This window comes from Doryrhamphus excisus, chromosome 4, assembly GCF_030265055.1.
Source record: "Doryrhamphus excisus isolate RoL2022-K1 chromosome 4, RoL_Dexc_1.0, whole genome shotgun sequence".
In the NCBI taxonomy this organism is placed as follows: Eukaryota; Metazoa; Chordata; class Actinopteri; order Syngnathiformes; family Syngnathidae; genus Doryrhamphus; species Doryrhamphus excisus.
The window spans coordinates 22,667,373-22,690,699 of NC_080469.1; the positions used below are offsets into that span (position 1 = coordinate 22,667,373).

At 40.2% G+C, this 23,327-nt stretch overlaps 2 protein-coding genes across 4 annotated transcripts; both read left to right on the forward strand.

Annotated features, from left to right (window-relative positions):
* Window positions 1–406: 406 nt before the first annotated feature.
* On the forward strand, window positions 407–6,816 carry tmed7 (transmembrane p24 trafficking protein 7). Of its 3 annotated transcripts, none has more exons than XM_058070479.1 (4): window positions 407–551; window positions 829–1,037; window positions 4,183–4,428; window positions 5,744–6,816. In XM_058070479.1, exons 2-4 carry the CDS (start codon window positions 879–881, stop codon window positions 5,978–5,980), a joined length of 642 nt encoding a protein of 213 aa, XP_057926462.1. In that variant the 5' UTR covers window positions 407–551; window positions 829–878; the 3' UTR covers window positions 5,981–6,816. The 3 variants fall into 3 exon arrangements, with proteins under 3 accessions (XP_057926462.1, XP_057926463.1, XP_057926464.1); XM_058070480.1 differs by lacking the exon at window positions 407–551 and adding an exon at window positions 556–652; XM_058070481.1 differs by lacking the exon at window positions 407–551 and adding an exon at window positions 557–675.
* A 297-nt stretch (window positions 6,817–7,113) lies between these two features.
* fem1c (fem-1 homolog c) lies at window positions 7,114–19,531 on the forward strand. Its single transcript, XM_058071740.1, has 6 exons — window positions 7,114–8,372; window positions 15,573–15,742; window positions 15,897–16,085; window positions 16,170–16,681; window positions 16,769–16,945; window positions 18,059–19,531. Exons 1-6 carry the CDS (start codon window positions 7,829–7,831, stop codon window positions 18,321–18,323), a joined length of 1,857 nt encoding a protein of 618 aa, XP_057927723.1. The 5' UTR covers window positions 7,114–7,828; the 3' UTR covers window positions 18,324–19,531.
* The last annotated feature ends 3,796 nt before the right edge of the window (window positions 19,532–23,327 follow it).

Below are 23,327 nucleotides of genomic sequence, written 5' to 3' on the forward strand. Positions count from 1 at the left end.
ATATACATTATTACATAACTATTATGGGCAAATCGACTGTCATTGCTATGTTGGAATATGGGGGGAAAATGTCCACAAATGTTGTTGTAACGCAATAAAATGATTTAATCAAATAAGCATTTTTTTAAATCACGATACATATTAAAACAATGTTACGCTAATTTCGTACATTGTTTGTACACGTCATGGAAAAGAGTAAAACATGGCATTATAAAGGTGATATTTTGACATCAAGAATAAAAGATTTATCAGGTCAACATTATTTTTTGCATAATGGTCAAAATATACGTATTTAGAACGCAAGTTACTTAAAATTAGTTCATATATTTAATGTTTTGGTTAAAATAAAAAATAGGACAATTACGTAGCACCGGCCACGTTGGAAAACGGAACAAGTGTCACACCACGTGATCACGCAAAGCTCCTCCTCCTGTTCTAAAGCCAATACGGAGACAGACGGGAGGCGGGCTTTACACCAGTGTTAGCCAATGCCGTGGTCCCATTGTAATAACGTTGCTTAAGTCGCATCCGGGTGGGAGCAGCGTATTGAGGTGAGTAGAGAATGCGAATTGAAACAAAAAGTGTCATTACATCAGTGTAACGTTTTGGCTTACTTTTATTTGAAATATAAGGACGTGCTGTGACACGAGCGGTGAGTTCGTGGCGTCCTCAAGCGTAAGCGGTTTCCTGTGTCCACGACACAATGGCTAGACGTCTTGTCCGTTAGCATTATGCTAACAATTTGTCGCTAATGATAATGTCCGGTTTTGCTTGGTCATCTTCCCCTCATCGGAATAGCATTTAACACGTCTGCTCTATTACTTGCAGGTTGCTTGTTCTTTTTGTGGGTCTTGTGGGTGTTTGGCCTGCAAAGAAAAATGTACGGGTCCTTGCGGGTGATGTTGCGGGTGCTGTGGGCCCAGCTCCTGTGTGGCTGGGTGCTGGGCTCCGAGCTCACGTTTGAGTTGCCTGACAACGCCAAGCAGTGTTTTTACGAGGATATCACCACGGGTACCAAGTGCACATTGGAATTCCAGGTGTGTTGACTTCAGTTTCTTGTGCAATTTTGCTTCTATGCATTCCTTGTAACACAAAGTATACAACCAACTCCCCACAATGCAAACACAATGTACTGCACCCATTCTTTTGCCGGTTGGCCATTCATTCATTCATTTTGTACCGCTTTTCCTCACGAGCGTCATGGGGGTGCTGGAGCCTATCCCAGCTGTCTTCGGGCGAGAGGCGGGGTACACCCTGGACTGGTCGCCAGCCAATCACAGGGCACATATAGACAAACAACCATTCACACTCACATTCATACCTATGGACAATTTGGAGTCGCCAATTAACCTAGCGTGTTTTTGGAATGTGGGAGGAAACCGGGAAGAACATGCAAACTCCACACAGAGATGGCCGAGGGTGGAATTGAACCCTGGTCTCCTAGCTGTGAGGTCTGCGCGCTAACCACTAGACCGCCGTGTGCCGGTTGGCCATCTATTATTCATTCATTCATTTTCTACCGCTTTTCCTCACGAGGGTCGCGGGGGTGCTGGAGCCTATCCCAGCTGTCTTCGGGCGAGAGGCGGGGTACACCCTGGACTGGTGGCCAGCCAATCACAGGGCACATATAGACAAACAACCATTCACACTCACATTCATACCTATGGACAATTTGGAGTCGGCAATTAACCTAGCGTGTTTTTTGGAATGTGGGAGGAAACCGGAGTACCCGGAGAAAACCAACGCCGAGGGTGGAATTGAACCCTGGTCTCCTAGCTGTGAGGTCTGCGCGCTAACCACTAGACCGCCGTGTGCCGGTTGGCCATCTATTATTCATTCATTCATTAATTTTCTACCGCTTTTCCTCACAAGGGTCGCGGGGGTGCTGGAGCCTATCCCAGCTGTCTTCGGGCGAGAGGCGGGGTACACCCTGGACTGGTCGCCAGCCAATCACAGGGCACATATAGACAAACAACCATTCACACTCACATTCATACCTATGGACAATTTGGAGTCAACAATTAACCTAGCATGTTTTTTGGAATGTGGGAGGAAACCGGAGAAAACCCACGCATGCACGGGAAGAACATGCAAACTCCACACAGAGAGGGCCGAGGGTGGAATTGAACCCTGGTCTCCTAGCTGTGAGGTCTGCGCGCTAACCACTAGACCGCCGTGTGCCGATTGGCCATCTATTCGTAAATTGTAAATTGACAGCAAGAAATTCATAAAGCTAGGAGAATACACATCTGCAAGTTCACATATTACATGCGGCGTTCCCCTGGGGTCAATACTGGGACCAAAACTGTTCAACTTGTACATCAATGATATCTCCAAAGTCACAAAAGACTTAAAGCTGGTATTATATGCGGATGATACCACTGCTTTTTGTTCTGCAGGGAGTACTGACTAAATCATTGTGTTTTATTAAATCATAAATGGTCACTAAATCATAAATCGTCACAGAATAGACAGTGATTTTAAACTCAACAAACAAATTAACGCAGTTATAAAATCCCGTTTTTAAAAGTCTCTCTCCCGCTTACAGTTAGTCCAGAACTCTGCGGCACGGCTTTTAACAGGAACCAAAAAGGGGGAGCACATTACCCCAATTCTGGCCTCCCTACATTGGTTCCCTGTTCGTTTTAGGTTTGATTTTAAGATTTTATTGTTTGTTTTTTTTAAGGCGTTGAATGGGCTGGCCCCCAAATACATCTCAGACCTCGTCCAAATTTACTCACTGAGGTCCGAGGGCCAGCTCCAACTTGTGGTGCCTAAGACGAGACTTAAGACCAAGGGGGACCGAGCCTTTTCTGTGGTTGGCCCCACACTATGGAACTCTCTCCCCTCCCAAGTAAAAAAAAGGCCCCCAACATCGAAAAGCTTTAAGTCTCGTCTTAAAACCTACTTTTATTCTCTGGCTTTTAACTCGGAGTGAGTCGTATGGTCCTGTGTCTTTTTAGTTCTTTGTTTTTATTGGAATTGTTTTTATTTTTTATACTTTTATTGCTTTGTTTCTTGTTTTTAATATTTTAATTTATTTTTTAGTTTTGGATTATTACTTTTTATTTTTACTAGTCTGTGCAGCACTTTGGAAACTCTGTTTATAAAATGCGCTATATAAATAAAGTGGATTGGATTGGACTAAAAAGATGATTTGATGATAATGGATTGTCCTTGAACCTAAATAAAACTAAAATCATGCTGTTTGGTAAGAGCAGAAAGGACACATACCAACAAATACAAATAGACGGTGTAGACATTGAAAGAGTGAAGGAAAATATATTTCTGGGGATCACAATAGATGAAAATATGAGCTGGAAACCTCATATTACAAATATACAACATAAGGTGGCCAGAAATATTTCAATATTGAACAAAGCAAAATTCACTCCACACTCTTTATTGTTCTCTGCTTCTACCATATCTTATTTATTGTGGAAATATGGGCTAATAACTATAAAAGCAATCTTCACTCACTAAATGTACTGCAAAAAAGGCCAGTATGGATAATTCATAATGGCGCCCACAGAGAACATACTAACTCCTTATTTCTAAAATCACAAATACTTCAACTTGCTGATGTAGTTATACAGTAAACCTCGGATATATCGGACTCGGATATATCGGAAATTCGCTCACAACGGACAGATAAAAAAGAACCGATTTTTCTGTAATGCATTTCCAATAAAAATTCATTGCATATATCGGATTTTTTATAACGGATTTCGCCTATTTCGGACAAAATCTCCAGTCCCGTTCCAATGCATTTACATTAAATTCCCCTCGCATATATCGGATGGCCGCATCGTGGCGCTCCGATTCGCCGAATCGTGACAGGCCGCTATACGACGTCGTTTGCAGCATTGCCTGCGCGTCCAGGTACATTGGAAACATAGTCAAGGAAGTGCCTTTTTATAACGGATAAAATCCGATTTACGCATATACCGGATATAAATCCGATATATGCGTAAAACGGACATTTTCCGGTGTCCGCATATAACGGATTTCGCTTATATCGGACAAAACCAGTGGGAACAATTGAATCCGATATATCCGAGGTTTACTGTAGTATAATCTGGAAAAATCAAGGGGGCGTTGCAGGAATACAACAGCTTGGAAATGACTGGACAAGCACCGGAATGGTGTTCAGGAGATTTCAAATCCAACGTTCCTCCCCAGGTAGTGACAGGCGGCCATTACGACGTGGACTGCCGCTTGGAGGACCCGGAAGGCACGACGCTGTACAAGGAGATGAAGAAGCAATACGACAGCTTCACCTTCACGGCGGCCAAGGACGGGACCTACAAGTTCTGCTTCAGCAACGAGTTCTCCACGTTCACCCACAAGACGGTGTACTTTGACTTCCAGGTCGGCGACGACCCGCCGCTCTTCCCCAACGAGAACAGGGTCACGGCTCTCACCCATGTAAGTGTGATGCAATCCAAATTTCACATGCTGTACTTACCAGTAGTACTTTTAAAAAAAAAGGTCATTTATGATCAGTGTAATGATCGTTATACTGCCATTATGGTCTGCCACATGAAGACTATTGTGCAAATGTATTCTATATACTTTATTTTGACAAGGCAGTTAATATAAATCAAACAAACAATTCCCCAAAGTAGTATTCTTTATTTGTAAATCAAATATTTTGGTAGTTAGAGCATCTACATCAGGGGTCTCAAACAAGCGGCCCGCGGGCCAAATGTGGCCCGCAGGACACTAGTTTGAGGCCCCCGCCTTGATTATGAAAGTTTAATGTTAGTGCGGCCCGCGCAAGTTTGATATGGATGCTGTGTGGTATCATGTACCCAGAAAAAATTATTACGTTTGATTAATGTTCATGTTAAAGGTTAAATAACTGTTAATAGTTATCCTCCCTATCCGTGTGGAAGTGGTACGTTTTTGGCTATTTAAGTTGAAAGGAAATAACTTTAAGGCTACCGTTTAGGTCGCTAGCTCTCTAGTTTGCGAGTTAGCATGTGTCTCAAGACCCTGCAGTTGCGCAATATGTTGTAAATAAAAAGAGTATAAATGTGACTATAGTCGTGTTTTGTCATGTCTACAGGGCTCTAATAATGCTTTGTTCATTTTAATCTGAAAAAAATAATTTGTCTACCCACCAACTATATGTGGTTTCTTAAGTTTTTACTATTTGCCGTTTTATTATTATTATTATTTTATTTATTTATTACTGATTGATTGATTTTCTTTATTCTTGATTTGTTTATTTATTTTTCATCTTATTTTGTGTAGAAAAATAAAAAGTAAGATATTTGAGAACAGTGGAATGTTTTATCAGAGCTTTTCTTGTAGAAAATTGGAACCAAAGCGAAGTTTTTTTTTATTTTTCTGTTTTTAATAAATGCGTTTTTTTTGTTTTTTTTTTTAAACCTGATGCAGCCCAGTCTCACCCAGACCCTAGCTCCAGTGGCCCCCCAAGTAAATTGAGTTTGAGACCCCTGTTCTACATTTTTTTTATAGTAGTAGAGCCCTCTAGACATAGAATAACACCCCTATAGTCACCTTTACACTACTTTTTCCCCAATACAGCAAATATAATCAGAAAATAAGCCATTTAAGAGATAAATAAGACTTGTGTGTTTCAATAAATATATTCCGGACATGTAGGGAGGAAGTGACGATGGGGACTATGGCCCCAACGGTACCTCCTGTTGTTGTTCTCGTCATTTCTACCCCTCATTGATCTTGGATTCTTCTTTCAAACACGCAATCCCAGCTGGAGTCGGCCTGCGTATCCATCCACGAGGCCCTCAAGTCCGTCATCGACTACCAGACGCACTTCCGCCTCCGCGAGGCGCAGGGTCGCAGCCGGGCCGAGGACCTCAACACGCGCGTCGCCTTCTGGTCCATCGGCGAGGCCATCGTCCTGCTCGTGGTCAGCATCAGCCAGTTGCTGCTACTGAGGAGCTTCTTCTCCGACAGGAAGACGACGACCACCCGCATGGGATCGTAACACCGCTGGGACGGAAGTTGCAGTTTTTGTCCCTCCCTGCCTGGCTTGTGTGCATTGAGTGGTTTTAGAACAGCAGGTGAAAATCCGTATCGTACTAAACTTTGAAATATACGCAAAAACGCTGTTTCTAAGAGACTCCTTGCAAATAAGTTTCCAACATAGAGATTTGAAACCAGTTTAGAAAGCGTACAAAACAAAGATTGTTCTTTTAAAGCAAGCCCCTTTAGTATAGTTTTTCTGTTCTTATTTTAATAATGTCCTTTTTTTTTTTGTTTTGTATGTGCAAAAATTCCCACTTTCATCTCACACTCTTTGTTCCTGTTTTGTTGCCCATTTTGACCGCAAATAAGCAACGGAGGGTTGCGGTGACATTAACAACACTAAAACAAATCTTTGATAAGAAAACGGCCCAAAACAAATCAAAACAAGTAGCAAAAAAAGTAAGTAGTACTATTTAAATAGTATTTATCCTGGTAATACTTCAACAGCACTGAAAAAAAATACTTACAAATGCTTGTACCTGTAAAAACAATCCAGCCTGATATTTTTGGTTCAGTAATGAATATAAGTGGTAAAAATACATCTCATATTGTATGGAAAATGTAACAACAGCCTTTTAATTACATATTTTTTGTAAATAAACAACATGTTTAACACCCACTCTCCCTCCAAAATGCCGGAAGCTTTCTAGTAATTCTTAAACCTTCCTGTTTATCATTTCTGGCTTTGGTTTTTTTTTTTGACATTTTAACTGCGCACTGTTGTGTTTATTAAAAATCAATTCTGAAGCACTCTGTTGTGATGTTAAGTTATTGAGGTGACTGAATAAACTTTTTATTTCCAATCATGTAGAAAGTGTGTTCGTGGCCCATTTTATCCTGTAGATGGCGATAGAATCAAACGCCGGGCAATTGCACATCCAGATCATAATTCTAATTTGATTTAGTGGCTACAAAACAGTTAAAATTGATTAAATTGTTCATAAATGTGTTGTTGGTACATTTGATTCAATACGAAAATAAAATGCGCAGTATTTGTGGCGTTATAATTGGCTGAGGCTGTATATAGTTAGCCGCTCTGTGATTGGCTACCTGACATGTCCATCATGCCCCTGGAGGAGTGAAATAGGGGAGCCCAGCGCAAGCCATTCGGCAGAAAGTGAGTCGTGATCATCAGGGAAAAACCGTGGGTGGACGGACACCCTTCCGTGTTTACCTCACCTCGGACGCTGAGATCATTTGTCCAGCTCTTTGTGGTTTAACTACCCCGGGGTGGGTGACGACCATTTTGCTGTTTTTGTGTCCTTTTCTTGGTGACGTTCCTCGTTTGTGTGTATTAACCCTCACCGAGAGCGAGAGCGACACCAGCCGCCTCGAAGGCTAAGCTAGGACGGCAACGGGTGGGGGTGGATTCCCCTTTATTTTGACCCGCTTTGTGTAAACAACACATTTGCCGTCACATGAGTATGAGAGCCGGAGAAAGTATACTTCATGGAGGCTTCTTTCTGGGAGATAAATACATTTCTCTGGGTGAGTACCAGATGAAGGAAAGAAAAGCTGAGCTAAGCTAGTCGGCTAGCTTGCTAGTAGGAGGAAGTTAGCTAGCGACAAATGCGTTACCGGGCAAAAGAGACACATAAAAGCTTTCATTATACAGATTTATTTGATTTAAATCCACCGCGGGTGAGCCATGGCATCGTTTGGATTGTAAAACGGAGAGGAATTAATCCTGGAACGCCAGCTAGCAGCTTTGTTAGCTTTAAAGTCGAGCTGTAAACAAAGGCTGCCCTGCACACTTGACATCCCTTCCTGTTCTTAGCGTCATTATTGTGTTAGAATACAAACAAACATGGATTTAAAGACGGCAGTGTTCAATGCAGCCAGAGACGGAAAGCTCAGGCTCCTCCAGAAGCTCCTGGAGAACAAAGATGGACCAGAGGTGACTAAGCTTATGGGCGAGAAGACCAACGGCGCCACCCCGCTACTCATGGCCTCCCGTTACGGTCACCTGGACCTGGTGGAGTACCTCCTGGAGTGCTGCTGCGCTCCAGTCGAGATCGGCGGCTCTGTCAACTTCGACGGGGAAACCATCGAGGGTGCACCGCCGCTTTGGGCCGCGTCCGCAGCCGGGCACTTGAAAGTGGTGCAGTCCCTTCTGGGCCACGGTGCCTCCGTGAACAGCACCACGCTAACCAACTCGACTCCTCTGAGGGCGGCGTGTTTCGATGGTCATCTGGACATTGTCAGGTACCTGGTGGAGCACAAGGCGGACCTGGAGGTGGCCAACAGACATGGGCACACCTGTCTCATGATCTCCTGCTACAAAGGACACAAGGAGATTGCACAGTACCTGCTGGAGAGAGGTGCTGATGTCAACCGCAAAAGTGTTAAAGGTCAGTGGAGTGCTGCACTTAACTAAAAACTATATAAAAATATGAATGGTACCAATTAAATTACACACTGTGTAGTTCTAGGACAACAAAGACCCCACATGAGTCAAGATAAATCTCCCTCCTGTGAATCATTTGTTGGGTTTTCTAATGCAGTGATTTTCAACAACTGTGCCGTGAGGAATTATTCAATATCACTTTTTTAAAATTAACATGCATTAATAATATTCTGCAAATATTATCTCATTGCCGCGTGTCATTGGTGTAAAGACCGGCAGAGCAATGTAATATTCGTCCGTGTGGCAACACGTAGCTGATTGCCTCGTTCCTCTAATAGACTTAGTGATGCACGTGAGAGGTAGTGGTGACATTTTGTAACATTCATTCATTTTCTACCGCTTTTCCTCACGAGGGTCGCGGCTGTCTTCGGGCGAGAGGCGGGGTACACCCTGGACTGGTGGCCAGCCAATCACAGGGCACATATAGACAAACAACCATTCACACTCACATTCATACCTATGGACAATTTGGAGTGGCCAATTAACCAATTTTGGAATGTGGGAGGAAACCGGAGTACCCGGAGAAAACCCACACATGCACGGGGAGAACATGCAAACTCCACACAGAGATGGCCGAGGGTGGGAATTGATCCTGGTCTCCTAGCTGTGAGGTCTGCGCTCTAACCACTAGACCGTAAATTGTAAATTGACAGCAAGCAATACCTAAAGCTAGGAGAATACACATCTGCAAGTTCATATATTACGTGCGGAGTTCCCCTGGGGTCAATACTGGGACCAAAACTGTTCAACTTGTACATCAATGGTATCTCCAAAGTCACAAAAGACTTAAAACTGGTATTATTTGCGGATGATACCACTGCTTTTTGTTCTGGAGGGAGTACAGATGAAAAATGGTCACTAAAAAGATGATTTGATGATAATAGATTGTCCTTAAATAAAACTAAAATCATGCTGTTTGGTGCCGCCCCATTTTGTAACATTGTTGGTTAAATTAGTATGCGGATCATAAGGAATCTGCTGTGGTGAGTCCGTAATCAGGAAAAAAACTGAAAGAAGCAAATAATGTTGGTTATTGGTGTGCTGCTAAATTTTTCCAGCGTAAAAAACATGCCATGGCTCAAAAAAGGTTAAAAAAAAACACTGTTTTAATGAGTCAAACCTTTTCCCCTCAGAAAATTATTCATATATTGACCTTATTTTCAGGTCAGTACTGCATTATTAATGTAGATATAATATAACAATAATGTTGCTTGATTTTTTTATTTTATTTTTACAGGATCACACTTCTTGTAACTAAAGTGGGCAGTCTAAATATTAAAAACCCCTCTCGGCTCATGTGATGATGAATGGACAGATAATGAGACAGCCTGGCGGGGTCCCTTTGGGTTTGACTGTTGGCAGCCATGTTGCGGTTACCGTATTTAGCTCCAGTGTGATCCGGTGCAGCTCCGCATATTAAACATATAATGGATACCTTTTTGGATGATGTCAATCCAAACCGAGCAGGGGGTTGTTTTGCAGTCACCGGTTTTGAAACAATAAGTCAAGTCATAGCATATGACTCATGCGACTCAACTGAACAAACTATGTCCTCTTTGAAATCCGGACCTGTCAAACATCTTACAGCGCTATTCAAACCTTGATGACTCAGGAATAACATGTGCATTTTGAATTGTGACACGCCTCATTCATGTAAAGTACGGCGAACATTAGCCTAGCTTGCATGTCATTGTTTCGGTTAGCATGCTTTGGAAAACATGCTAGACGACATGCTTACGGACAGTTAGCCGCCTGTAATAACATTGCGCTTCATGGCAGCCATGTTTTTCAACCAATAGATAAAATTTACATTTTATTTTATTTTATGTATTTGCCAAATTTTGTGGCGAGTCGACTTAACACAAAAAATTTACAGTGGGTGTTTTTTTTTAGTGAGAAATTTCAAGTCTGTCTGATTTACGGGGAAACTTTAGGGTTTCGTAATCAAATTTGTCGGAAAAATAATAGCGCTAGCATTGCGCTTGATGGCAGCCATGTTTTTCAAGCAATAGATAAAATTTAAATTTTATTTTATTTTATGTATTTGCCAAATTTTGTAGGGAGTCGACTTAACACCATAAATTTACAGTAGGTTTTTTTGTGTGTGAGAAATTTCAAGTCTGTCTGTAATATACGGGGAAACTTTAGGGTTTCGTAATCGAATTTGTCAGAAAAATAATAGCGCTAGCAACACAGGAGTGCATATGTCCACAAATCTTAGATGTAAACTTTATTTAATTATGTTACGAGGAAGCGGGCTTGGCATTTAATGTAATTTTATTCAACCAGGAAGTATTTGTACCTATAATTATTCTGTATTTATGGGCCAAAACCCATTTATTCACCAAAACGTTCAAAAATGGGCCACTAGATTAGATACACCTGTTCTATTTTTAGAACAGCCACATTCCAGGGAAAACGAGAATTTACAGACTTTTCACAGCCTTGTAGCTCAGCCATACGGCCACATAGAAATGTGATTAACGGCTCATTTTTGAGATAAACTTCTCAACTCTCCCTGTGGCTAAATGCTAATTGCTAGCATGTTAGCATTTAAGCTAATTTATTCATGTTTAAAGGCAAATACACACATGTCATGATGTAGGAAGGTTATAGGACAACCTTGGCACTTTCTAAACTTGAGGCCCTCTTGCTAGGTGCTAGCATGATGACTGTTAGCATGTTAGCATTTAAGCTAATTTACTCATGTCTAAAGGCAAATACATACATGGCATGATGTAGGAAGGTTACAGGACAACCATGGCACTTTCTAAACTTGAGGCCCTCTTGCTAGGTGCTAGCATAATGACTGTTAGCATTTAAGCTAATTTACTCATGTCTAAAGGCAAATACACACATGGCATGATGTAGGAAGGTTATAGGACAACCTTGGCACTTTCTAAACTTGAGGCCCTCTTGCTAGGTGCTAGCATGATGACTGTTAGCATGTTAGCATTTTAGCTAATTTACTCATTTCTAAAGGCAAATAGACACATGGCATGATGTGGGGACACTATGGGACTGCATCAACCTTTTCAGTACTTGAGGCTGTCTTGCTAGGTGCTAGCACGGTAGCCATTGGCGCATCGGGCCCGAGGTTCACAGCACAGGTCGCAAGCCCATCAAAATTTCCGCCGGAATTTTCTAGTTACAGTTGCTATTCCATACTGCTATAGGTAGCATAAAGAGTGAATCAACAGAGCCTCTTCGGGTTCCAGCCAAGTGTTTTTAGTGCCTCCGTTGTAGCGATACGCTATCAATTTTATACAATCGATTACTACGGAGCCCTCTAGTATAACCAATAAATATAGCTTCTCACAGCCGTGTTCCAAATTAGAGTCCAACAGTTGCTTTCCGTTTTTTCTGGATTGGATGACCTAAATTCTGCTTTTTTTTACGACAGGATTTGATCTTGCAGATAAGATTGAAACAAACCTGTGACGTTTTTTATTATGAGCACATGTCGGCGCTTTAGTCAAAGCCGCAGTATCTCTGTACCAATATTCTAGTCTGCAACAGGGGGTGTCCAAAGTGCGGCGAGGGTGGCATTTGTTTTTGTTTGCTTTTTTTTTTTAATTGGCCCATGGTACATGCTAACTATTAGCAGTAATATTACAAGAACAAAGTGAAAAGATGAATGGAAAAAGGTTGTAATCTAGTGATGAAATATGAGAATAAACTCGTATAAGAAAAAATGTCATTTTAATAACATGGACTTGGATTTAGACAAGACTTTATTACTAAGACTATATACTCTGAAATAAAATGCAATATGAATAAGATATAATAATCTAAAAATAATATAAGATAAACAAGATTAACTCCTGTTTCCTCCCACATTCCAAAAACATGCTAAGTTAATTAGCGACTCCAAATTGTCCATAGGTATGAATGTGAGTGTGAATGGTTGTTTGTCTATATGTGCTATGTAGAGCTGGATGGAGTGAATGAAGTTTTGTAGCGTTTACTGTGGGAACGGAACTGGAGGAGTCTGTTGGAGAATGACCCGATGGGGTTGTCCATTATAGAGTGTATTTTATATAATAAAATCCAAATGTATTCAAAAAAAAATTAAGTTCTATAGTTTATAAATAAAATCATACTATTGCCAAAATAAAGATTATTTAACAAGAATTTTAAATATTTCAGCTGGGAGCGAAGGAGTCGTTCACATACTGCATCCATTATGGGCTCTGCAGACTTCTTCCTTGGCTCGAATGTTCACTGTCGACTGTCTGGGCTGAGCTGGGGATCGAGGCGGAGGGTAAACGCACCACCGTTTAATCAAGAACATCCCTAAAGTCTAAATCAGGTGCAGCAAGCAGCTCTACTACTGCCGGGACATTAATCCTTCAAATACGCTCTCAAAGTTGGCCAACTCGAATGAATAACATTATTGTTGCACTCAGTGCACTGGAAACAAGTTGCATCACTTAACCTTTTTTTTTTTTTCCTGAGATGTCCTAAAATATCTCAAATGCTTTGGTATGTGGGTCAAACTCCCAAGCATGAGATTTCACAGTAATGCTGCAGTAGTACTGTACTTCCTTAGGTGCACCTGCAGGTACAAGAACGACTCACTACTGCGAAATTCAGTTCGCACTTGCTCAGAAATACCACGCGGTCTAAAATCTCTGGCTCGCCAGGTTTTACCTGTGACGCGACCTGCGTCCTAGCCGTGTTGAAAACAAACACAAGTCGCACAAGTCGTATATAATAACTTGTTGTGTGACTGCAGTACTAGCTGGAACGCCTTGTCACTTACTGTTTTGAGTGAAAGGGACTTACACACAGAGACACTTCCTGTAATTGAGAAGCCGCTCTTGTGATTTCCCCGAACAATAATCTTCTTTATAGTTGAAATAGACGGAATTTGTCCTGATTTTGCAGTGTCATTAATGCATTCAAGAAAGTGGCAGTTTTTTTAACCATAGGACATATCCAAATACAGTAAACCTCGGATATATAGGATTCAATTGTTCCCACTGGTTTTGTCCGATATAAGCGAAATCCGTTATATGCGTATACCGGAAAATGTCCGTTTTACGCATATATCGGATTTATATCCGGTATATGCGTAAATCGGATTTTTTCCGTTATAAAAAGGCACTTCCTTGACTATGTTTCCAATGTACCTGGACGCGCAGGCAACGCTGCAAACGCTGCAAATGATGTCATATAGCGGCCTGTCACGATTTGGCGAATCGGAGCGCCATGCTGCGGCCATCCGATATATGCGAGGGAAATTTAATGGAAATGCATTGGAACGGGACTGGAGATTTTGTCCGAAATAGGCGAAATCCGTTATAAAAAAATCCGATATATACAATGAATTTTTATTGGAAATGCATTACAGAAAAATTGGTTCTTTTTTATCTGTCCGTTGTGAGCTAATTTCCGATATATCCGAGTCCGATATATCCGAGGTTTACTGTATTCATTCATTCATTTTCTACCGCTTTTTCCTCATGAGGGGGTGCTGGAGCCTAAACATTAAAATTAGTCATTTAACACATCGGTGAGTTACCTGGACTGTCCAGGTGAGCAAATCAAGCCCTCTCGCTCCATACCCGGCTTCTACCGACATCCGTAGTGGCACGCTAGCTGCTCAGAGCATGTGTCCGAATACAGTACAAGTGTCTCCCTCCGCTCTATAATCTCATTAGTAGTGATGCAGTAGTTGAAATGTCAAGATACAGTGGTACCTCAGTTAACATCCGCCCTGGTTAGCATGTTTTTCGGTTCATTCATTCATTCATTTTTTACCGCTTCTCCTCACGAGAGTCGCAAGGGGGGTGCTGGAGCCTATCCCAGCTGTCTTCTGGCGAGAGGCGGGGTACACGCTGGACCGATCGCCAACCAATCACAGAGCACATATAGACAAACAACCATTCACACTCACATTCATACCTATGGACAATTTGGAGTCGCTAATTAACCTAGCATGTTTTTGGAATGTGGGAGGAAACCGGATTTTAAAAGTTAATGTCCCTTCCTTGTTTACGTCTCCGACGACCTCCTCACCTTACGGCAAAATGTTGGGAGAGAGAGAGAGAGGACCACAAGCTACCCAGCATGCCTTGTGGCAGGACTATATGGGTGAAATCACATTTATTATGGAATGTGGGAGGAAAACCGGAATACCTGGGGAAAACCCACGTATGCACGGGGAGAACATGCAAACTCCACACAGAGATGACCGAGGGTGGAATTGAACCCTGGTCTCCTAGCTGTGAGGTCTGCGCGCTAACCACTCGACCACCGTGCTGCCCCATTTCCAAATATATGAAGAAAAATCTATTTTACAGGGGATAGTTATAGTTTAGTGAGTGGTTAGCGCGCAGACCTCACAGCTAGGAGGACCAGGGTTCGATTCCACCCTCGGCCATCTCTGTGTGGAGTTTGCATGTTCTCCCCGTGCATGCGTGGGTTTTCTCCGGGTACTCCGGTTTCCTCCCACATTCCAAAAACATGCTAGGTTAATTAGCGAGGTATGAATGTGAGTGTGAATGGTTGTTTGTCTAGATGTGGCCTGTGATTGGCTGGCCACCAGTCCAGGGTGTACCCCGCCTCTCGCCTGAAGACAGCTGGGATAGACTCCAGCACCCCCGCGACCTTCATGAGGTAGAAATGAAAATGAAGTCAGTGAACATTTAACATAATTTTTACTTTTATTGAAGATTATTTTTGGGAAAAGACGGTGACGAGTAGAGAAGGAGGAAATAAGGAAATAAGCAGTAATTGCAATTTTCACATTTGCAATGGCCAGGTGCATTTCTACTTCCTGGTTGCTCCATAGGATGTATTTCTATGGCATAGATGCTCTTTTCTGCCACTTTGCGGACATTTTTTTCGGCTTTAAATTGCGCCAAACATGCTCTTTTTTTATTGTGGAGTTGCATCATCACCTGCTTGTGTCTCTCATGCAAAAAAATAAAAGAGGTATAAATATGTTTTCAGGAGTGAGACGTCGGGTTGAAAAAAACATCTAAATGTCTTTGGTTAGCGAATGACTTCATCACTCCTAAGCTAAGATTCCTTGTGAGGAATGTTTTGGATAAGTTAGGACCTGATCTTCATCATAATTGGTACATATGATGAAGATGACACCTTGTAACATCTTCTCCTTAACTCTTCTCCACAGGCAACACAGCGCTCCATGACTGTGCAGAGTCCGGCAGCCTGGAGATCATGCGCATGCTGCTGCAGTACAGGGCGTCCATGGAGCAGGACGGCTACGGCATGACCCCCCTTCTGTCCGCTAGCGTCACGGGCCACACTAACATTGTTGACTACCTGACCACACATCACCAGGTACGGCGTTCTGTCACTTTTAGTTCATTGCGGTAGCCGCATGATGGCGGTAGCTGCACCCAGCTGCTCTGCATGCACTGTAAAATGTTTACAGTGAAGTTCTATGTTGTGTTATGCAAGTAAATGTTATAAAAAAAATTTTTGTTTTACCTAGACGAGCCACAAGGAGCGCATCGACGCCCTGGAGCTCCTGGGAGCCACGTTTGTGGACAAGAAGCGAGACCTTCTCGGAGCTTTGAAGTACTGGAAGAAAGCCATGGACTTCAGGTACATGGACAGCAACAACGTGGTCCATAAACCGGAGCCCAAGCAGCTCATCATGGCCTACGACTACGCCCGGGAGGTGAGTCCTGTGTTCGGTTCCTTCCGGGCATCGAATCATCACAAGCTGATGATTTTTTGTTGTTGGACGTTGTTCGTTCTTCAGGTGACAAATGGAGAAGAACTGGACGGGCTCATATCGGACCCCGATGAGATGCGCATGCAAGCTCTGCTCATCCGTGAACGCATCCTTGGCCCGCAGCACCCGGACACGTCGTACTACATCCGATACCGCGGCGCCGTCTACGCCGACTCTGGGAACTTTGAGCGCTGCATCAATCTGTGGAAGTACGCCCTGGACATGCAGCAGAGCAACCTGGACCCCCTCAGCCCCATGACGGCTTCCAGCCTGCTGTCCTTCGCCGAGCTCTTCTCGTTCATGCTGCAGGACCGGGCCAAGGGTCTGCTCGGGACGTCTGTGTCCTTCGAGGACCTGATGGGGATCCTGACCAAAAGCGTGCTGGAGATCGAACGCGCCATACGGCACAGGAGGTCGTTTCCTCTCGACCCCGCCCAGCTCAGCAAAGCGCTCTCCATCATCCTGCACCTAGTCTGTCTTCTGGAGAAGGTGCCGTGCACGACGGAGCAGGACCACTTCAAGAAGGAGACCATCTACAGGTGTGGACACGTCTCTCTCGGACTCGAACCCCGGTGGGGATTCGTTGCGGTCGTCTTCACCGTCTCCCTGCACATTTATTTCTGCAGGTTCCTGAAGCTCCAGCCACGTGGCAAGAACGGCTTCAGCCCACTCCACCTGGCCGTGGACCGCAACACCACCTGCGTGGGCCGCTACCCGGTCTGCAAGTTCCCCTCGCTCATCGTCACCTCCATCCTCCTGGAGTGCGGCGCCGACGTCAACTGTCGAGACGACGACGATAACAGGTCTGTTTCTCTGCTTTGATAAGACTTCTCACCAAAAGCGTTAAAAAGAAAATTATTCTTAAAATAAAAAATTTAGAAATTATTTATTCATTATATTAATTTATAATTATAAATTAAATTATAAATAATTATAAATAAAATTATATTATTATATTAAAATTATATTATAGTATTATATTAAAATTATAAATAAATAAATAAAAAAATATAACTTTACAATAATTTTATAATAAAAAATAACAATAACAGGTCTGTTTCTCTGCTTTGATAAGACTTGTCACCAAAAGCGTTAAAAAGAAAATTATTCTTAAAATAAAAAGATATTTATAAATTATTCATTCATTATATTAATTTATAATTATAAATTAAATTATAAATAATTATAAATAAAATTATATTATATTAAAATTATATTATAGTATTATATTAAAATTATAAATAAATAATAATAATAAAAATATATAATTTTGCAATAATTTTATAATAATAAAAAATAATAACAGGTCTGTTTCTCTGCTTTGATAAGACTTTTCACCAAAAGCGTTAAAAAGAAAATTATTCTTAAAATAAAAAATATTTAGAAATTATTTATTCATTATATTAATAATAATTAATTAATAATTAATAATATATTAATTATAAATTAAATTATAAATAAAATAATATATTATATTATAATATATAAATAAATATAAAATAAAATAAATATAAATAATAATAAAAATATATAATTTTACAATAATTTTATTATAATAAAAATAATAATAAATTGAATTTATAATTTTTTTAATGTATAGTGGGAAACACTGGTGTCAATCTTTTGTAGTATAATAATTTATATTAATGTCATATACTGCAGTACATAGTAATCAGTGTTAAATATAGCAGGATTAATTGATAGTATTCACTAATAAATACACAAACATCTTTCCAGTGTTAAGGTGAAATATGTTTTATGTGTAAAATGTTAATAATGATAGCAGTAGTAGTATTAATAATGATGATGATTAAATAAGTCAATACCGAAAGTGCTTGAATGTGGCAGTGGTGGGGGGCGGGGTGGTGGACTTTTCCCAAAATTCCTGTGTGACGTCACTCCTCCCACCAAACCAGCCCGCTCCACATAGCCGCGTCCAACGGCCACTCGGACATCATGAACCTCCTGGTGTCGTGGGGGACTCACTTCGACAGCACCAACGCCTTCCAGCAGACGGCCTGCGACCTCCTGGACGAGAAGGAGCTGGCCCGGAACGTGGTCCAGCCCATCAACCACACCACGCTGCAGTGCCTGGCCGCCAGGGTCATCGTCAAGCACAGCCTCCGCTACCAGGGGAACATCCCCGAAAAACTTGAGGCCTTCGTTCAGCTCCACAGATGATGACTCACGGAATCGAACCGAAGAGCGGAACAAAATGGAGGATTGGGTGTTGTGATGAATTGATAAAAGACATCTCTGGATAAACTCTGCAAGGGATTTCTACTTTTTTTTTTTTTTTTTTTTTTGCGCATTAGGAAAAAAAAATTGGCATGTTCCACAATGCTATTTATTATCATCACTTGAGAGATTTTTCTCCATGTTGGCTCCAACCTTTGCCGCCTTTTGTCAAAAACAAAGATGGCGGCAGTTTGACATCTGCTGGAACATCAGGTCCACCCATCTACCCCCATTTTCCACTGTTGCCAACACCCGTTTTTTTTGTACTTTTCCAACTGAATTCTCATGCAAATCTGGATATCCGCCATGTGGAGTTGCCGTTCTACAGGAAGCTTTTTTTTTTTTTTTTTTTTTAAGTGGGGGGGGCGGGGGTGAAGGTTTCCATTTTTCCAAGTGTATAAAAAAGCTTTACATATACTGTCCGCTAACACCGTAAGTGCTTTATTCCTTCTATGCACAGGCTAGGCTGTTGGAAAGAGACTGTTGAATTGCACACACAGCTGCCACAGTGAACATCCCAGCGCCCCCCCCCCCCCCTCCATAACCCCCCCAATATAATATACCATAACGTCATATCACAGGACACCCGCACTGCTCATTATAGAGTCAGGTTTTGTGAATGATCTTGTTTGCACATTTTCAGTGGTGTGTGGAGAAAGACGGGAAAAAGGAGGGGGGGGGTATGGAAAGGGCTTTTTTTTTTTTTTTTTTCTTCTCCCCCAACATTTGTAGGAGTTCATGATATGGATTTTGGGTTTTTCCACCAGAAAAGTTGACATAGAAAATGTATGACCACTCCCCCGGGGCAACTTGGTCTGAATCAGCACTTTAATTCACAGCTGAGATTAAAATTGGAATGTGGCATTAATCCTGTTAATCCACATCTTTATTAATTTGACAATAAACCCATGTTGCACTTGTACTTATCTACTTGTTTTTTTTTTAAATGTGCTTCTACATCCTGATAAGTCAACCTGTATTGTTTTATGAATTATTCCGATATTGCACTCCATTTTTGTTATGTTAAAGTCAAAACATACGACCTGATATTTTTCGGTGCTGTTATCCATAAGTTCCGTAAGTCGGATTGACTTGAAATTTCTCACACTGCTCACTTCCAGCGAAAATGTGAAAGGGTTTTTCAAAGGCCATTTTGATATTTTATAACAATATGATAAAAAGTTATAAATTTCAAGAAAAAAAGATTGAACTCAGCTTTGTGATATAGATGGAAAAAAAGCCTATTCATATCAACTTCTCTCTTTCCTTTCCATTTTTACAGTTTTTTTTTCTTCATTTTTTTTTCATTTTTTAGTCATTCAACTTTATTCGAAGAAATAACCAAAATGCTGTAAATATTATCAAGAGCCCGCCGTGGTGGAGTGGTTTGCGTTCTGGACTTTGGAGTGGACGCCCCATGTTCGACTCTCCATCATTAAGCATCATCTCGGGTATTCGTCAGGAAGGGCATCTCCGGAATATAAAGGCCTCAAGCCAAATATCAGTATGCGGATCAAAAAAGATCCGCTGTGTCGACTCTACGTAATCAGGAAAAAGCCGAATGAAACAAAGTATTATCAAGAATGTACCTGTTACAGCATGTACATGAAACCATACAACCTTGTTGGAGGCGCTTACGTGCTCAGTACAGTAATGAGTTGTCTCCTTTTATCTGTTTTTGTATCTTTAGAATGCACAGAATGGTGGTAAATTTACACCTTTTTTCTCGTAAATCTACGACTATTCTTTTTTTTTTTCCTTTGGCGCTGGGCAACGGTGGTGATATGACTTTTTTTGTAAATTTTTGTAATTTTTTTCTCTTAAATTTATGACAGGGTTGTGAATTTACACATTTTTTTTCTCGTAAATCTAGAGCTATTTAATTTTTTCCTTTTGGTGTTGGGCAAAAATAATATTGCACCTTTTTTTGTAAATTGGCAACTTTATTTCTCTTAAATTTACGACATTAGTCTTGTGAATTTACACATTTTTTTTCCTCGTAAATCTACAGCTATTTAATTTTTTTTTATTGGGCAAAAATAATATTGCCTTTTTTTTATTTGCAGCTTTTTTTCTATTAAATACAATATTAGTCTCGTGAATTTACACATTTTTTTCTCGTAAATCTAGAGCTATGTAATTTTTTCCTTTTGGTGTTGGGCAAAAAATAATATTGTGCCTTTTTTGTAAATTTGCAACTTTTTTCTCAAATTTACGACATTATTCTCATAAATTTACATCTTTTTTTCTCGTAAATCTACAGCTATTTAATTTTTTTTATTGGGCAAAAATAATATTGCGCCTTTTTTTATTTGCAGCTTTTTTTTCTATTAAAAATACAATATTAGTCTCGTGAATTTACACATTTTTTTCTCGTAAATCTAGAGCTATATAATTTTTTCCTTTTGGTATTGGGCAAAAAATAATATTGCGCCTTTTTTTGTAAATTTGCAACTTTTTTTTGCTTAAATTTACGACATTAGTTTTGTGAATTTACACATTTTTTTTCTCGTAAATCTCCAGCTATTTAATTTTTTCCTTTTGGTGTTGGGCAAAAATAATATTGCACCTTTTTTTTTGTAAATTTGCACCTTTTTTTTGTAAATTTGCCACTTTTTTTCTCTTAAATTTACGACATTAGTCTTGTGAATTTACACTTTTTTCTTGTAAATCTACAGCTATTTAATTTTTTCCTTTTGGTATTGGGCAAAAATAATATTGTGCCTTTTTTTGTAAATTTGCAACTTTTTTTATATTAAAAATACGACATTAGTCTTGTGAATTTACACATTTTATTTCTCGTAAATCTACAGCTATTTATTTTTTTCCTTTTGGTGTTGGGCAAAAATAATATTGCACCGTTTTTTGTAAATTTGCAAGTTTTTTTTTCTCTTAAATTTACGACATTAGTCTTGTGAATTTACATATTTTTTTCTTGTAACTCTAGAGCTATTTAATTTTTTCCTTTAGGTGTTGGGCAAAAATAATATTGCGCCTTTTTTTGTAAATTTGCAATTTTTTTCTCTTAAAAATACGACATTAGCGTTGTTAGTTTACAATTTTTTTTCTCGTAAATCTATAACTATTTAATTTTTTTCCTTTTGGTATTAGACAAAAATAAAATTGCGCCTTTTTTATATGCAACTTTTTTTCTACTAAAAATACATTAATCTCGTGAATTTACACTTTTTTTCTCGTAAAGCTACAGCTATTTAATTTTTTCCTTTTGGTGTTAGGCAAAAATATTGCGCCTTTTTTGTAAATTTGCAACTTTTTTCTCAAATTTACGACATTATTCTCATAAATTTACATCTTTTTTTCTTCATAAATCTAATACTTTTTTTTTACGACTTGCAACTTTTTTTTCTCATAATGTACAACTTTAATCTTGTCAATTTGCAACTGTATTTTCTTAAATCTAACTTTTTGTTCCTCGTAATTTTACAACTTTATTCTCAAAATCTTATTTCTTAATGTTGCTCAAATACTGTTGTTTTCCTTTAAATACTAGAAGCACTATAAAAAAGAACAGCGCCCCCACCTGGCTATAATTGAGCAGGTAATATAATGCACAAGAGTTTGTTTGCTAATAGCATGGTGGGATTTTCTGAATTATTGATGGTACATTATCATACAAATATGTTATTATTATTATTATGTGTCTGCTTAGCATGTATGTTTTATATTTGTCATTTCTCAAGTCGAGCGAACCACCGCAGGACGAGAAACCGGTCTCCGTCTGTCTACGAGTTCGACAGGTCTGACTTCCTGTCTGCTGTCATATTGCACCTTTCCCCAACACCACTGGAATGTCATGTTGACGTCTTCTTTTTAATTAGCGTGTTTTGTTAGCCGTACACGCCCTGTACAATGAATTTGCAACCCTGCGGGATACTTAGCGAGAAAAGTTTACACCCCCTCCCCTGCTGAGACACTTGAGCTCGCACTCGCACCCCCCGGTTAAGCGGAATGCGGCCTGAGAAGCCTTTGAAGATTGCTCGTGCCGTGCGTCCGTTTACTTCCCAGAAGTGGCCAAAAAGAACACGATGGTGATTTAAGGGGTGGTTAAATGGTTGCAATACACCAGGGGTCTCAAACTCAATTTACTTGAGGAGGGGGGGGCACTGGAGCTAGGTTCTGGGCGAGACTGGGCCACATCAGGTTTTCCAAAAAAAAAAAAACATTTTTTTACTTTTTAATTTTCTACACAAAATACGAGGAATAATAAATAAACAAATCAAGAATAAAGAAAATCAATCTGTAATAAATAAATATAATAATAATAATAAAAAGGCAAATAATTAAAAATTAAGAAACCACATATAGTTGGTGGGTAGCCAATTTTTTTTTTAATTAAAATGAACAAAGCATTATTCGAGCCCTGTAGACATGACAAAACACTATAATCACATTTATACTTTTTTTATTTACAACATATTGCGCAACTGCAGGGTCTTGAGACACATGCTAACTCGCAAACTAGAGAGCTAGCGACCTAAACGGTAGCCTTCAAGTTATTTCCTTTAAACTTAAAAACCCAAAACGTACCACTTCCACACGGATAGGGAGGATAACTATTAACAGTTATTTAACCTTTAACATGAACATTAATCAAACGTAATAATTTTTTCTGGGTACATGATACCATAAAGCATCCATATCAAACATTAAACTTTCATATCAAGGCGGGGGCCTCAAACTAGTGTCCTGTGGGCCACATTTGGCCCGCAGGCCGCATGTTTGAGACCCCTGCACTACAGTATTGCGAGACCGAGGAGACTTACTGTGGTCCCTCGTTTATCGCGGTAAAATGACCCCAAACCCGACTGTGATAAGTGAATTTCCGCAATGTATGATTCAATATTTTCATATAGCCAAAAACTTACCACTTCCACACGGATAGGGAGGATAACTATTAACAGTTATTTAACCTTTAACATGAACATG